This window comes from Dromiciops gliroides, chromosome 6, assembly GCF_019393635.1.
Source record: "Dromiciops gliroides isolate mDroGli1 chromosome 6, mDroGli1.pri, whole genome shotgun sequence".
Classification (NCBI taxonomy): domain Eukaryota; kingdom Metazoa; phylum Chordata; class Mammalia; order Microbiotheria; family Microbiotheriidae; genus Dromiciops; species Dromiciops gliroides.
In genome coordinates, this window is record NC_057866.1 from 11,516,238 (window position 1) to 11,532,468 (window position 16,231).

Sequence of the window (16,231 nt, forward strand, 5' to 3'; positions counted from 1 at the left end):
TTTGCATCCCAAGCCTGACTCCCTGTGTGTCCTTGGCAATTGAGACAAGTGCCAGTCAGTCTGCACCAGGCTAAGAAACTGCTTCTGCAGCTGGGCCCTGTGCAGCTAAGCCCGCCCTCCTGCCTTCAGGGTCTGGCAGTTCCCAAGGGAAAAGAAAGGGACTTCTGCCACGGCCTCGCTCCTCCCCTTTGGGGGGCTTTGTCCTTTCCCCACCTCTCCCCCTCCCTTGCTGTGCCCCTTTAGGTGGGGGTTTGTTTTCTCCTCTCCCCTTTGTCCTGCTGTTATAAATTGGCAAGTTTCTGTGTGGACTGGGAACTCTGGGTTCCACATGCATGTTTAGGGTGGTGTGGTGGGTAGAGCACTGACCTTGGAGTCAGGAGGCCCTGAGTTCAAATCTTTCCTCAGACACTTACTAGCTGTGTGACCCTGGGTAAGCCTCAGACATCCACAGCCATCCTGATGTACATCTTGCCACTGGACCCAGATGGCTCCGGAGGAGAGAGTGAGGCTGGTGACCTTGCACAGCCCTCCCTCACTTGAATCCAATTGAGTGCAAGTCCTGACATCACTCGATGTTCTGGATCTCTCTGGGGATGAAGGGCAAACAACAACAACATGCATGTTCATCTCTCTAGTTTTCACACAAGTTTTGTGAAGTTGTGATTGCCTGTTGACAGGCTCCAGGTCACCCAGAGTGATGCTGAGCTGGGGCAAGGGCCCGGGCCTCCTGCTCCACAGCCTTTCCTATTACATTTTGGAGCTTCTTTCTGGGGCCCTTGTGGGCTCTCCATTTTGTAAAGCATGTTTGCGTCAAACAGTGTTGTGTTGTTATAATAAACAGGAATAATGTGCCTGAAAAACCCTCACAACAAGGGAGATGAAGGTAGAACTGCGAAGTATTATCTCCCTTTAACATAGAGAGGTATATGTTTGTAGCTCCACGTGCTCCAAAAAGTTGGGAGCCTTAAGAGATGTTAAATGGACATTCTTGCTTTGTTGTATAAGAATTCTGGCTCCGAGTCTGATAGGAAGATGGCCTGTAAGGCCTGCCTTGGATGTGCTCAGGGACTCGGCCCTAGGCCTTCTGTCACCCTATTGATAGATGGGCTGGACCTGGCTGTTTGAGCAGGAGCCCCCTTCCTCCATGTTTCTTTCTCAAGCTGCCCTTAGGCAGTGGGTCAGAGAGGACCGGACCTTCCGCGGGAATGCCATGGTCAGGCTGGACGAGCTGCCCAGCAGGTTCGTTCCCTAGGTCTCTTTGCAGGCTGGTTGTTGTTTCAGGGGGCTGCTTTCACCTCATGCTTTCCTCTTTCAGTGGCCTCTTGGTATTTTCCCTCGTTCAGGTTGCAGTTATCCTGATGGACACTCAAGGTGCGTTTGACAGCCATTCGACCGTGAAGGACTGTGCCACCATTTTTGCCCTCAGCACCATGACTAGCTCTATCCAGGTAGGTGGGCTGCTCGTCTTCCCAGGGAGGGGCCCCTCCCCGGGTCTCCAGGTGACAGGAGGGGCATTGAAGAAGGGCTTGCTTAGGGGCAGCTGCCAGCTGTTCTTGTCCTTGACACGCCTCCAGGCCAGGAAGCTGCCCGGGAGGCTTCCCCAGCACGGTCTTTCAGGTCAGGACAGTGTTAATCAGAAAACTGCTTCTGTTACAGATTTACAATTTGTCCCAGAACATTCAGGAGGACGACCTACAGCAGCTGCAGGTAACCAGTCTTGAGAGGGGGAGGTTCCAGGGTGTGAGAAGGTGACTCCTCCCTAGGCCCCGCCCAGGTCCCATGTTTTGGGCTTTCTCACCTGGAGTCTCTTGAGCAAACACCCGAGCAGCCCCGCAGCCCCCCTCCTCCCCTCCTGTCCCAGAATCCTTGGTGGCACCACTCTCTTTCCTGCTTCCCCATGCGTGGGCTTGTTTGGGAGGCCGCTTTCCTACATCCAGTCTGTGACCAGGCTTGTCCTCATTCTGCTTTGTATCCCCCACCCTTGCCCTTGGTGGACCCAGAGCATTACAGTAGCCGCCTCTGCCGCCAGCTGCTTGCACCTTCAGAATTCCCGCTGTGGTGTGAACCCATCGTTAGCGTTCCCAGGATCATGTTATTCCTCTTGGCAAAAACTTGTGAGTGCGTCTCCAGGCGCGTCTGTCCCATGGGAAGGCCTTGGTGTGTCCCTTGGGCACTGTGACGTGGAGGTTTGCCTTCTGCTTGGCACACGGGGTAGATGATGCCCAGGAAGGCTTACAGTGGAATTCTCAGTGGTGGGGAGTGAATTTTTTATTTATTTACTTATTTATTCACTTATTTATTTATTTTTTGGTGAGGCGATTGGGGTTCAGTGACTTGCCTGGGGTCACACAGCTAGTAAGTGTTAAGTGCTTGAGGCTGGATTTCAACTCAGGTCCTCCTGAATCCAGGGCCAGTGCTCTATCCACTGTGCCACCTAGCTGCCCCTGGGGAGTGATTTTTATACATCTTATTTTGTTTTTATTTTTTGCAGAGCAATGAGGGTTAAATGACTTGCCCAGGGTCACACAGCTAGTTAAGTGTCAAGTGTCTGAGTCTGGATTTGAACTCAGGTCCTCCTGAATCCAAGACCAGTGCTTTATCCACTGTACCACCTAGCTGCCCCATGGGGAGTGATTTTTTTTTCTTTCTTTCTTTTTTTTTTTTTTTTAGTGAGGCAATTGGGGTTAAGTGACTTGCCCAGGGTCACACAGCTAGTAAGTGTTAAGTGTGTGAGGCTGGATTTGAACTCAGGTACTTCTGACTCCAGGGCCGGTACTCTATCCACTGTGCCACCTAGTTGCCCCGGGAGTGATTTTTTAACAGAATTTGGGCGTCATTCTTCACTGCTTGTTGACTTTTGTCTGAGTCCATCTTCTTGGGCTAGTCCCATTTCCTCTGCTAGATTACATGCTCTTTGAAGGCAGGGTGGGCTGTTGTTTGGGCTGCCTGCATGTGATGGTATTAGTCTGAGTCCCCTGAGCTTGTCCTACCCCAGAAACGAGCTAATGCTGATAACTTGTCTCTCTGTCTCCGGGGCTCCTGGTTAGGTAGGGTATCAGAGTGAGTAGTTCACTGGGGTGAGCAGGCGATCCATGACAGTCTTGGAGTTCATCCCTCCTTGATGCTGTGCTCCCTGTCGGGGAAAAGATGAAGCTGAGGTTCCCCTGCATGACCGCTTCACTGGCCCACATGGGTCAGAGAAAACTGGCAGCCATGGCAGCCAGGCCCATTAGGGATCTGGGAAAGAGGATGGGGCATTGGGGAGGAGCTGCCCACCCCCTGGGGCAAAGGGCTGCCCGTGTCCTGACTTCTGCACAAGAGAAGGGGGAGTAGTGGGTGTAAACTAGGTCAGGAGCTCGACTTTAGCTTCTGGGAACAATGCAGAATGGAAAATGAAAAGAGTCAGTTGGTGAACACCTAGCAAAGGAGGCGGGAGATTTCTTGGAACCAGCCAAGATCGCTTCCTCAAGAACAGGTTATATCAGATTAACCTTATTTCTTTTCTGATAGGGTTGTGAAGATAGCAGATAAGGGGAATGATAAGGATATGTTTGGCATAGATTGTTAGCAACATTTTTGATCAGTTATCTCCTATGATTCTCATGGAGAAATAGAGGAAGGTAGCCTAGATGGCTATGTCATTGCTTGGGCTCAGAGCTGGTTGAAGAGATGGACTTCAATATTCCTGCGTTCCAGCATTCCTATGACTTGAGGTCTTGGGCGGGGCGCCCCCTGGGAGGGAGAGTGAACATCCCAGGTGACAGCCTAGCCTGGCACATGGAGTGAATCCAATAAGGTCAATAGAGATGAAGGTTGCTGTGAGCCCTTGGGCTCGGTAGGTCATCCTTACGAGTCTACGGTGGGTTAGGAGCATCTATGCAGCACTTTGTCTGAAAGAGACCTGGGGGTTCTAGTGGACCTCAGGCTCTCAGTCTCTGTCCACCAAAGTCTTAGTGGGAAGACCTTCATGGTACTTCTGTTTGCTGCCTTTCCTAGCTTTGTGTGCTCAGTTTTAGGGAGCACAGTTTAAGGAGGCCGTCGGTAAGAACATGGAGGTGAGGACACAGCATAGGCGTGGAGTGCGTGTTACATGACCAGCATGAGGAGGAAGTGGGCTCGTAGAACCCGAAGAAGAGGACGCCAGGGAGGGCGTGATAGTTGTTACAGGACGTTCAGCAAGTCTGGGAAGGCCAGGATTCCTTCCGGATGTGAGCTGGACTGGAGGTGGCTGAGTCCCTTCCAGCTCCATTCTGTGATTCTGTCAAGGGGCCCGACGCTTCCTGGGACGGCGAGTCAGGAGGAAAGTCAGGCTTGGGGGGGGGTGATGACTAATTGAATTTTAGACTCAATTAGGCTGCGTCTGAGTCACCCTTGGGATATCCAGATCTAGGGTGGCAAGCTCGGAAGAGGCTGGGACTGGAGAATAGAGATTGAGAGCCTGTGTCCATTGGACATAGGAACAGTGGCAGCTGTGGGGCTGGACAAGCTCTCCAAAGGAGGGTGTGAAGAAGAGCGAGGGGGCCGTGCAGAAGGGCCATGGGCTGGGCTGGCTGGCCTGAGGGAGCCATCCCGTGAGACCTAATGGGATGCTGTGGGGGCTCAAGCCAGAGGGGCTGCTGTCGGCATAGGCTGTCACACTGGGGATCGGGAAAGGCTCCTGGCCATTTCAGACTGGAACTCAGACCCCACAGGACTCCCTGTCTCCTCACCCCCTGAGCAGCTGCCTCCATAAATGTTTGTTTATGAATCACCTGCTGTGTACCAGGCACTGGGGAGAGAAGTACAAAGGAGGAGCCACCTCGAGTTGCCAGGAATTCACATTCTGTCAGAACAAACAAGCACTTACACAAATGCAGGGAATAAATACAAATGTCTGCAGAGTCGTTAGGTAAAGACGAGTTTTTTGGGAAGGAGGGCAATGAGAGGGGTGAGGAGAGGGACTGTGAGGCAGAGGTAAAGAGGGAGGAAGTGCCTTCCAGGCATGGGGGATGGCCCGGGCAAAGGCATGGAGGTGGGAGACAGGGTCACATGGGAGGAGCAGAGAAGAGGCCAGCCAGGCTGGATGTGGGCAGCGGGGAGTGATGGCCGCTGAGGCCGCACGGGCAGGTTGAGACCAGGCTATGAAGGGCTGGAAGACTGAAGGAGAAGAGGCGAGAGGGAGGATTGGCTGGGTGAGGGAGGCACGCATTTGGTTAGATCTCCTGGGAAGGACGATCCCTTGTGTGTGTGTGATGGGCTGGAGGAAGTGGGGAGAGACCCAAGGCAAGGAAATCATGTGAGGAGGGGCTCTGTGAGGGTCGGAGGCCAGAGAGCTTTGGTGCCTGGCAGGCGACACGGGGCGGGGGCGGGGGGGGGGGGGGGGGGAGGGCAGAGCCTCTGGCTCTGGGGAGAGATTGTGTGGATGGCAGCATTACCCCTGGGTGTCCTGCTAGAAATGACCAGGAGGCAGGTGGGCATGTGGCCTTGACCGGCCGACAGAGAAAGGGCACAAGAGGGACACTGGGGAGCCCCTCAGTTATGGGGCCGGGGTGTGGATGGGGATGACTGAACCTGCCCCCCTCCGTGGCTCTGATTCCCCCTGCAGGCCCTTGGCATGCATTTCTCTTTCTGTCCTTTGCATTTTCCTCTGTCTGCTGGAGGTGACGGAGCTTCTGGACTTGAGGCTCCCAGCTCCTCCTCCTGCTCACTTTGCTGGCCACTGTCCCCACAGTTGTGACTTCTCTCATTTCCTGGTTGTGCCCGCCAGTCAGTCAGCAGTCACAAAGCCCCTGCTATGTTCCAGCCCTGCTCTGACCATGGGAGTATGAGGGGAGACAGACAGCCCGGGCCTAGTTCAGCCCAGTGGTGCTGGGCCAAAGGATGACTGCGCTGGAGAGACACCTGCGGCTGCAGTGTTCTCACCTGTTGTTATTTGTGTGTTTCTTTTCTAAAGCTCTTCACGGAATATGGTCGCCTGGCAATGGATGAAATTTTCCAGAAGCCCTTCCAGGTACCTCCCTTCCCTGTGCACGCCACTCCTGCCTGGCTAGCTTTAGCCACTTAGTTCTCTCTGCTACGTGTCCTTAGTCAGCTCCCCGCCTCACTTGCTGTCTCGTTCTCAGGTGAGCGTTCCTGGGTGTCACACTTGGCAGAAGGCTTGCCTGTGAGCCCCTGGCTCCCTGGGGCCTGACATGAAGAGGGCTAGAGGTGACTGTGGGCTGCGGGTAGGCGGTTCTCTCCCTTGCCTTGAGGGCAGGGCTCTGAATCTGGCCCCGCTTCTGCCTCATGGCTCCCTTCCTGGGTTGTTACCAGGCAGGGGAACAAAATGGGGCCTTGTGATTTTGTGCCTGGTTCTTCTGCCCTGGGGGGCGTCCCATGCACCCGCACTCAGCAGTCTGGATCAGGGTTCTGCCTGCCTTCTCTTCAGAGGAGATGTGTTAGCAATACTTTTCTGAAGAGGGGCATCTTAATAATAAAAGTAGATAGCATTTACACAGTGCCTACTGTGCGCTGGACACTGTGCTAAGCACTTCACAACTGCCCTGGGAGGGAGGCACTGTCACGATCCTCATTTTACAGATGGGGAAACTGAGGCCGACCGAGGTTCAGTGACTTGCTCAGGGTCACACAGCTCTTAAGTGTCTGGGTAAGAGTCTCAGGTCTTCCTGAATCCAGGCCCAGCGGTTTTTCTGAGGAGGGACCGAGGTGTGACCCAACTTCCTCTTCCTAAACAGACGCTGATGTTTCTGATCCGGGACTGGAGCTTTCCCTACGAGTACAGCTACGGCCTGGAGGGAGGAATGGCATTTCTGGAGAAGCGCTTGCAGGTGACTTGTGGGTGGAGGGCCTCACAGAGGGTGCTGGCGACAGCCCGGGGGCCAGTGGGGCCTCGGTTGCCCGCCTCTCCCCAGATTATTGACGGTGGTATGTAGGGAACAAAGAATCACCCGGGACGCCTTCACGGCTGTGGGGACGGCCTGTCGGGGAGAGAGGCCACTGCCGTCTGTGCTGGCCTGGCTGGCACTCGATCCCTTTGCCCAACCGAAGAGATTCAGAATTTGGGTCGCCGTTCTTATTTAGAAGCGCTCTTGTTGGCAAGAGCAGCAGCGAGCCTGTCTTCTGGGCCTCTCTCAGCAGGCGCTAGCTAGATCAGCAGCTTTCTCGTCTTCTGACCAAGTGTGAGGCAACATTGTGTTTGTAAGCCTTTCTTTGTCGGCTCAAGGGGCTCTCGTGGCACGGTCCCTCCTGTGGCCCCTGATGGCCTTGGGCTCCGGTGTCCCACTCCAGTCTTCACTTCCCGAGATGACTTCTGACTTGGTTGGTCTTTGTTGGCAGGTGAAGGAACAGCAGCACGAGGAAATTCAGAACGTCCGAAATCACATTCGCTCCTGTTTTACCAGTGTCAGCTGCTTTCTCCTGCCACATCCAGGCCTCCAAGTGGCCACCAGCCCGACCTTTGATGGAAAACTGAGAGGTTTGTGCACAAAAAGGGCGTGAGTGGTCAGAAGACACTGACACTTGGATCGACCTCTCAGAAGGAACTCCTGCCGACTTTGCTCTGATCTCCCACTGGGGCCTGGGCTGTCTCAGGCTGTGCTCCCACTTCCCCTTCTGTTAAATGGTGAACGTAGTGGTTTTCCCAGTGGGATGCTGTGACTGCAGAGAAATGACCAACAATGAGATAGGAAGGGGAGACCGAGTTCACAAAGTACGTCAGGTTCCTGGGGAGGGACAGAGGATATGACAGGGGACACTGCTCCTGTTTCCACGGTTGGCTTCTAGGATCTTGTTTTTGACCCTGATTTGCTGTCAGTAGCATGTAGCACAGTGGCATCATCGTGCCTCAGTTTATCCATCTTTCAAACTAGCCGGCTGTCTTTCTAACTTTCCTTGTGATCCTGTTCATGATGCCGGATGATGCTAACTTGTTACCGTGGAGCTCAGCACGGAGCTGGCTTCTGTCCCCCGATAGCAAGCTCCCCTTGCTGGTGGGCGTTGGCATCCAAACTGCTCTGAATAGAGAGAAATGAGCTTGCTAGAATGACCTTTGTCCTCCATTTGTCCACTGGAGGGAGCTTGAGAGCCAGGGATGATGTCATTTAGGCTCGGGGGCAGATGGGATCCTGTCAGTTGTGTACACACCCGACCCCCACCCCTAGGAATCTAATCTATTGACCGGGAATTAGTTGGATTGGATAAGAATGACAGGTTGATACCTTGCGGGGGTAAGTCAGTATATGCACAGAGTGGCCTCTTGAACTATCTGGGAAGCCTAGGGAGGGACCCCTACTCAGAATTATGTTTGGTTTTTTAAATTCATAATTACAGGAAATGCTAAATTTCAGTTAGGATTTTTTTTCCATCTAGATTCACAGACCCTCCCCCATCCAGTTAAGCAGCCTTGGCATAGAGCTTGAGCGAGGGAGTGCTCTGCCTGTTTGTTTGTCCACAGCACAGCTTGGTGGGGAGGCCTGGGGTCCCATCCCGCTCTGCCCTCCCCTCACTCAGTGGCTTGGCTAAGTCCCTCAGCCTCATCAGGCCCAGCCTGCCCAAGAAAGAGCGGGTTAGTCCAGAGCGGGCTTCTTTATGGGTGGACACTTCAGGACAGGTCCAGCAGAATCGGGGGCCTTTGTAATCCCACGTGTTTGACGCGTACCCTGAGGACCCTGGACGACATGGTCTCTAGCATAGCCCAGCAGCTTGGGCCGAGTCTCAGGCCCTGGCTGGAAATGACCCACCTGACTCTTCCCCACTGGAAAGAAGGGACCCCTGGTGGGAGTCCCCTGTCGGGGAGTTGAGGAGAACTGCAACCATCATGTGACCCATCTTGGCTTTTTCTTGAGGGCAGAGGGAGCAGACAATGTTCCACAGTCCTCTTCCAGCTGTCCAGAGCTTCTGTCATTGAGCTCTGGACTGGGCTGCAGGCGAGAGACCCTGCCCGTCTGGCTCCGGGCTCTGCCACTCTAGAGCTGTGTGTGACTGCGAGATGGGCATGAAAATCATCTTTATATTAGTACTAGCTCTGTGACCCTGGCAAGTCACCTCACCTCTGTCTGCCTCAGTTTCCTCAACTGTAAAGTGAGGATCATAATAGCACCTGCCTCCAAGGCTGATTGTGACAGTCAAATGAGCTAATATTTGTATAGCGCTGAACACCGTGCCTGGCACATAGTAGGTGCTTAGTAAGTAGATGCCTGCTCCTTCCCTCCCTCCCTCCCTCCTCTTTCTGTCCCTCCCTCCCCCCTCCTCTTTCCCTCCCTTCCCTCCATTCCTTCCTTCCTTCCCTCCTTTCTCCTCTTTATCTCTCCCTTCCTCCTTCTCCTCTTCTCCCTCCCTCCCTCCTCCTCTTTCTGTCCTTCCCTCCCGTCTCTCCTTTCCCCACCTCCTGGGACAGTGGTTTAAAAACTCTAAGCTTAGAGAAAGGGCCTGAATCATTGGTTTCATTGGTTCAGTTGAGGAAGCCCCCTCCCCCAATGCGGGTCAGCGCCTCTCTGCCCCAAGGAGAGCTTGGGTGTCGTCCTGTGGGCTCTGCCAGGAAAGGCTGTCAGTGTGAGCAGATAAGGGGAGCCACTGTCTTATGCTGGGAGAGTCTGAAGAGGCTTTTGCCTCTCTAGAGGTCTCGTGGGATTACCCCCCCACCCCCCAGGCTTTGGTTGTTACCTAATGGATTTTGCAGAGAGCTAGACTTACTTGTTTTGTCACTTTTTGAAATTGCCCCAACTTGTGTCCAAAGGGCCTTGGGTCTCATACTGAGCTGGGGTGGGGAGGGTGGCAAACGAGTCAGGCCAGATTGGGGGTGGGGGCTGGCATCTCTCATCTCTGGTGCTTCTGTCAGGCCCATCCCTTACGCTCTGCTTCCCTCTGGTCCCCTGAACAGACATCTCTCCTGAATTCAAAGAACAGTTACAGGCGTTGATACCGTTTGTGTTAGATGCAAACAAGTTAATGGAGAAGGAGATCAACGGCTCCAAAGTCACCTGTCGGGGTCTGCTGGAGTATTTTAAGGTCAGTACAAGCTGGTTTTTGAAGGATGCCCACCTGCTTGGCTTGGGTGTTTGAGGTAGGTAGGTAGGGCGCAGCCAGAAGTAGCCACTAGGGGGCAGTGCTGACCCATGAGATGAGATAAGCTTGGAGCTGGCAAAGCCGGCTGGGGTGCGGGCAGGGATTCCCCTGAAGGAAGTCTTTGGAATGGGCAGTTTTAGGGCATAGCCGAGAGATGGCCAGTGGCTGCTCCCCTAGGCAGTGAGTGAGTGAGTGGTGAGGGGGTCTGGCTTGGGCTGATGCCCGCATTGTTAATTCCTCTGATGTGCCCCAACTCACGTCCGGTGTGCTTGGCAGCTCCCTTGAGAAATGCCCTGATGGTGCTCCTGTGTCTGACAGTTACTCTGTGACCGCCTTTCGGCCAACTGTGTGTTTGCATAATCTCTTCAATATTTATATTCCAAGGCCTACATTAAGATTTACCAAGGAGAAGGACTGCCTCACCCCAAATCAATGCTTCAGGTAAGCCATCTTTGCTGCCATCCTGTTAAAGAAAGTTGTTCCTCTGTTAACATGTCACTTTCTTTTTAATCATAAAAGTATTTTATTATTTTCCAGTTGTGTGTAAAGATAGTTGTCCACATTTGTTTTTGTTTTTTTTCTTTTTTTGGTGAGGCGATTGGGGTTAAATGACTTACTTGCCCAGGGTCACACAGCTAGTAAGTGTCAAGTGTCTGAGGCCGGATTTGAACTCAGGTCCTCCTGAATTCAAGGCCAATGTTTTCTCCACTGTGCCACCTAGCTGCCCCATAACATTTGTTTTTATAAGATTTTGAGTTCCAAATTTTTCTCCTTCCCTCCCCACTCTACAAGACAGCAAGCAATCTGATATAGGTTATATATGTATGGTCACATTAAACATATTTCTGCATTAGTCATGTTGTGAAAGAAGAATCAGAACAAAAGGGAAACATCTCAAAAAAGAAAAAACAAAAACAAAAAAAGTAGAAACCGTTGTGTTCAATCTGCATCCTGATTCCCCACTTCTTTTTCCTGGGTGTGGAGAGCATTTTCCTTCATGAGCCCTTTGGCAGTGTCCTGGATCGTTGTCATGCTGAGAAAAGCTGTGTCTGTCACAGCTGATCACATGAGTCACTTTTTAAACGAGGCGGCTGTCATTCTCCTTCTCCACTGTGCCCTGGGAGGGAGGCCAAGTGCTGTTCATTTTTAGGTGCATTTCCCAGAATGGCCCACTGAGGTTTTCTGACTTTGTCTGTGACATGGGAATCAGAGCCCAGTGGCTGCTCTGCCCTGGGATCACAGGGTTGGAGGGAACTTGGAGGCATCTCGCCTGACCTCTGAGTCCACAAGAAAGCGTCCTGTGTTGTGTTGCGGAGGCCCCCCCCCTCTCCCGGGACAGGAGGCCCCTTCTGTGGGGATCCTCTATGGGGAATGACTTGTTCCTTTTTTCCAGCCAGAATCCTTCCCCTCCTCTCTTCCTCACTCTGTCCTCTGAGACCAACCTTTCTTCTAGTGGACGAGCTGCTTTCCAACACGTAGGCGTCCTTATTTCACGTCTCAGTTTTCCCTGCGCCAGACTAAGCATCCCTAGTTCTTTGACCCACTTGGCCCTCAGCTAGTCACCCTGCCCCCTTCCCATCCTGGCCCCGCCACTCTGGCTGCTGCCCAGCTTGTTGGTGTCTGGATTAGCTGCGGCTCCCCAAATTAGACCCCATACTTGGAGGTGAGTGGGCTAGTGAGGGGTGGTGGAGAGGGGGCCGACTCATCTTCAGCTAGCTCTGTGATGTCACTGAGGCGGCTCCCTCTGATTGTGCAGATGCCACCCATCCATGCCCCTTCCTGTGTTGTGCAGCTCCTCTCAGTCAGTGGGCTGGCATTTATTGAGTACAAATATAGATGGCAAGATGGTTCTTGCCTCAAGGGGCTTATGTTGAATGGGGGAGAGAGAAGGGAGAGGGAGCTGAAAAGCAGGGGAGGGAGATGGGATGGATGTGCCCAGGGCAGGGCCCTGGTAGAGACAGCCTGGAGGGGGATGAGGCCCGGCTGGCTTGGGGTCGCTCCTCGAACAAAGAGCGGGATTCCAGGGCTGGAGGGAGGTACAGGAAGTTGGCTAGAGGGGGCATCAAACACCCAGGTTGCTGGTGGACTTCCTCTCCTCTGCAGACAGTGTGGGGGCCAGTGGGCCAGAGAGGTGGTCTGTGGATTAGCCATCATTCTCCCATATGATCAGCCCATTTCATTTTCTTAAATCCCCATCTGTTGCAGGTAGTAGCCTGCCTGCTGCCCACTGCCCACTGCATCATGCTCCTCTTAGATTCTTGGGTGCCTCAAAAACAATGGGAAATCAGTATGAAAAAGATAGACCTTTGTTTGAAGGAGAAGGGGCTCTCCTTCTTTCTTCCCACTGCAAAACCTGGACAGTCTAGTTGTCTCTGTTTGGTTCATCCCTGGGTAGATGGCTGGGCCACCATTTTGGGGATGGTGGGGCAGGGGGCCCAGGGCTCGATGCAGTCAGCAGATTGTCCTGTGCAGGGTTCTTCCCTGTCCCCAGGGTAGGGATGAGAGGCTTGGTGGACCAAGACCTTCCAAGGAAGCTTGTATGACTTTGACATGGGCATTGAGTCGTGCCAACCAGATCAAGTGCCAGCACCAAGCCCCATAGGGGCCTGCGCTTTTGACTTCTCATGTTATGGTAAAGATGGGACTTTGTGTGGCATTTTTTGGTATGCAGAATGTTAAACAAAAGCATGGCCATTCCCTCCTGACACTATTCATCAAGGGTACCCCAAGACACATGCAGATCAGTTATAATAACAATGATAATTCACACTTATATAATGCTCACTCTCTTACTATTTTCTTATTCTCTACTTCAATTTCAGTTGCAACATCCCCCCCTCCCTGACGTGTAACTTGGGAGACACTATTCACCAGTTCACAGGAAAATGATTCCTATTCCTGATAAGCCACCCACTTTCATATTAGCTGCTTCCTATGCATTAAAGTCAGCTTCCTGTATGAATCAGGCTTTTATTTAAGCTGCAGACAGACCACTGAGCAGGGCTCCTAGAGGCCCGAACATTTCCCATGGACCTAGACCCCCTGTTATTGTCTCAGTGCTGTTCAATGCACGTCCTGCCCCGTGGCTGCTGAGATAACCCTGAAGCAAAGGAGAGAGCCTTGATTTGGGGAAGGGTCTCTATGACTTAGGCAAAGGAGTCTTAAAGAGCTCAGCCTTAGCTTCCATGAGATGTGGGCTCCCCGTGCGGGGGTGAGGGGGGGGTGGTACAGGTCTGCTGCTCCCTCCCCTCTCTGGGCCCGAGGCTTCTCCATTACCATGGCAGTCTCGACTCCTTTCTAAGCCTAATTCTAGAAGGAGCTGCTCTTCGCAGGAGCTTCTTCACCGGTGGCTCCGTCTCAATAGAAACCTGAGGTGCTGGTAGGAACAAAAGTCGGTCACTGAAGCTGGCCAAAGAGGAAGGAGGACTGAGAGATTGAGCTGCAAAGGGAGCAGAGCCCAGAGGCCAGTTTAGACTCTTCAAACGGGCAGCTCTGGACGGGTGAAAAGTCATCTCTCCCCCCACCCCTCCCCAGGTGGAGGACCAATGAGGGAGGGCGCTGCTGAGGACCCCAGCCCATTTTGGGACAAGGCCCTCATGGGGATTTGTCTAACTTGGCTTATGTATATTTGTTACATACGGGGGTCTTGTTTTTCCTTTTTTCCCTAGGAAGGAAGGGAATGTGGGAAGGAGAGAAGAAACAAAGACTTATTAATTGAAAAACAAAGTAATTGGGGCAGCTAGGTGGCACAGTGGATAGAACACTGGCCCTGGATTCAGGAGGACCTGAGTTCAAATTCGACCTCAGACCCTTTGATACTTACTAGCTATGTGACCCTGGGCAACTCACTTAACCCCCATTGCCTCACCAAAAAAAGAAAAACAAAGTAATTAAAAAGATGCCTTATTGTGATTATTTGTGGAATGGTGTAGAGGAAGGAGGCTGGACATTTTCTCTCTTTGCTTTTTTAAAAGGCCACTGCGGAAGCCAACAACTTAGCTGCAGCAGCATCTGCCAAGGACCTGTATTATAACAACATGGAAAAGGTAGGCGGCATCTGAAGAGAAGAGGTACCTCAGTTTCCCTTATCAGTAAAGCAGGGAGAATCATGCTTGGGGGGCCATGGTGGGGAAATGTGTTGTAATCCTTACAGCTCTTCTAGAAATAAGCTTGATTGGAGCAATCGAGCTAATGATAGCCATCACCTCCGAATGACACCTGATTGATCAATCACTGGCTTTATAAAACCGGTGCCGTGTTTGCGGCGATTGGCTGGTGTCCTGATGACGGGGGCTTGTGGTCCTGGAGGCCGAAGCCGCCTCTCTGATCCCCTCTTAGATTTCAGCCCAAACAGCGGTGAGTGCAGCTGGGGGGCCCCCCTTCCCCCCACCAAGCTCCTGGCCCGAGCCCGTGTGAAGCCCATGGGGCCCGTCCTCTCCCCGCAGGTCTGTGGAGGGGAGAAGCCCTACCTGGCGTCAGAAACGCTGCAGGAAAAGCACCACGAGTTCCGGAAGCAGGCCATGGACCAGTTTAGGAAGAGCAAGAAGATGGGGGGCCAGGACTTCAGCCTGCGCTACCAGAGCGAGTTGGACAAGGAGATCCAGGAGCTGTACAGCCACTTCGTCAAGCACAATAGCAGCAAGAACGTGTTCAGTTCCTTCCGCACGCCGGCCGTGCTCTTTAGCTTCATTGTGCTACTCTATGTGAGCTCGGGCTTCACGGGTTTCCTGGGCCTTGAATCGGTCACCCAGCTCTGCAACTGCATGCTGGGCCTGCTGCTTGTCTCCCTGCTGACCTGGGGTTACGTCCGCTACTCGGGCCAGTACCGTGAGCTGGGCGGTGCCATCGACTCCAGCACCAACTTTGTCCTGGAGCAAGTGAGTGGCGCCCCTTCCCCTTTCCCCTTCTGGGGTGTTGTTTGGGGGTCTGTGGACCCCTTCTTTCTCTGAGGCTTTTTTATGCAGAAAGGCAGATACAAGAGATTGCAAAGGAAACCAGTTAGAGCAAATTCACCATGGAATCTTTCCCCATCCATAGCCACAGACCCTGAAATTTACTCCGAGATGTGGCCCTCAGGCCAGGAACCCATGATTTCTCTGGGCCACTTTTCTCCTTTGAGCATGCCACATCAGATGTCCACTGGAGAAGCGCCCCGAGGACCCGCTAGTGTCCTCAGTGGGAGTTGTCAGCACCAAGAAAATCCTAGTTCTGACCGCCCCTCCCCCCAAGAGTCCTAAGAGCCAGGCCAAGCCCAGGAAGCCCTCCTCTCACTGGGAGTGACTGGGCCACTTTTGTCTCCACCAGTGAGTGGCTCTGGGTTAGTGGGGTGGTGGTGCTGTGCTAGTGTGCATTGTCCTCAGGCTCAGGCTTCGCTAGCTTTAGCCGGCTCTGCAGGTGGCCAGCTGACCCAGGACCCTGGCAAGCACCACTGGCCAGAGTTTAGACTGGGGGGGAGGGGTGAGTATGCCCATGTGTGTACCTGCACGCTGGCACTTGTGCTCCCTTCCCTGTACCCCTTCCAGGTGAAGGGGAAACCAAGCACAGATGGAGCACTTCCTTCGTCTACTCTTCCCATTTCCCAACTCTGCTCCCTTCCATGGGCAGCTTCCTTGTCTTTGGAGCCCCTGCCATTCCTCGGGGACCCCTCCATCTACCCCAGGTTCCACAGAGCAAACTCTGTGGCCATAGGGATATTCAGCCATTTATGGGAGTCCGTGCCTGGGGCTGGGGGAGTCCTCATCATGGGTGCCTGTGGCCCTCTGGCCTTGGTGATTCAGGGACTTGGGACAGAGAGAGCAGGTGTCACTGGGGGCCCAGAGATGGTCTTTGGGCCCGGCTGTGGGATTGGGTGTCACTTGAATTTGAGTTTGACACTGAGTCCAGAAACATTGTGTTCTCCCAATTGTGTTGTCCTAGTCTTGTAAATTTGTGCTATGTGGATGGACTTTTGCAGGCTTCCTCTTGCATAAGTAATTCCACTTCTGAGGCTGTTGGGAGAACGTTCGAAGATAAGAAGTGCCAATAAAGGTGGGGAGCTGGCCCAAGCGCGCCGTGCCTTGGCCGTGATGGGCTTCCGGGTCAGGCCTTCTATGGCAGCCAGAGCAAGCCTGTGAGTGGGACGACTTCCTGGAAGACTCGAAATACAATGCTGTAATAAATGGAGCAGACGTTTGCCTGTGGCTTAAACCCA

The 16,231-nt window shown here is 53.1% G+C and overlaps 1 protein-coding gene across 2 annotated transcripts in view; it reads left to right on the top strand.

Annotated features, from left to right (window-relative positions):
- ATL3 (atlastin GTPase 3) overlaps positions 1-16,231 on the top strand; it is a 34,209-nt gene extending 17,978 nt beyond the window's left edge. Inside the window, exons 5-14 of one of the 2 annotated variants that reach the window (XM_043970788.1) lie at positions 1,344-1,448; positions 1,657-1,707; positions 5,933-5,989; positions 6,714-6,806; positions 7,315-7,453; positions 9,857-9,984; positions 10,426-10,482; positions 14,016-14,087; positions 14,487-14,918; positions 15,995-16,231. In XM_043970788.1, coding sequence (XP_043826723.1) covers positions 1,344-1,448; positions 1,657-1,707; positions 5,933-5,989; positions 6,714-6,806; positions 7,315-7,453; positions 9,857-9,984; positions 10,426-10,482; positions 14,016-14,087; positions 14,487-14,918; positions 15,995-16,066 — 1,206 coding nt within the window. In that variant the 3' untranslated portion in view covers positions 16,067-16,231. Of the gene's footprint in view, positions 1-1,343; positions 1,449-1,656; positions 1,708-1,935; positions 2,115-5,932; positions 5,990-6,713; positions 6,807-7,314; positions 7,454-9,856; positions 9,985-10,425; positions 10,483-14,015; positions 14,088-14,486; positions 14,919-15,994 lie in introns of those variants that run through there. The other variant, XM_043970789.1, reaches the window with a different exon arrangement.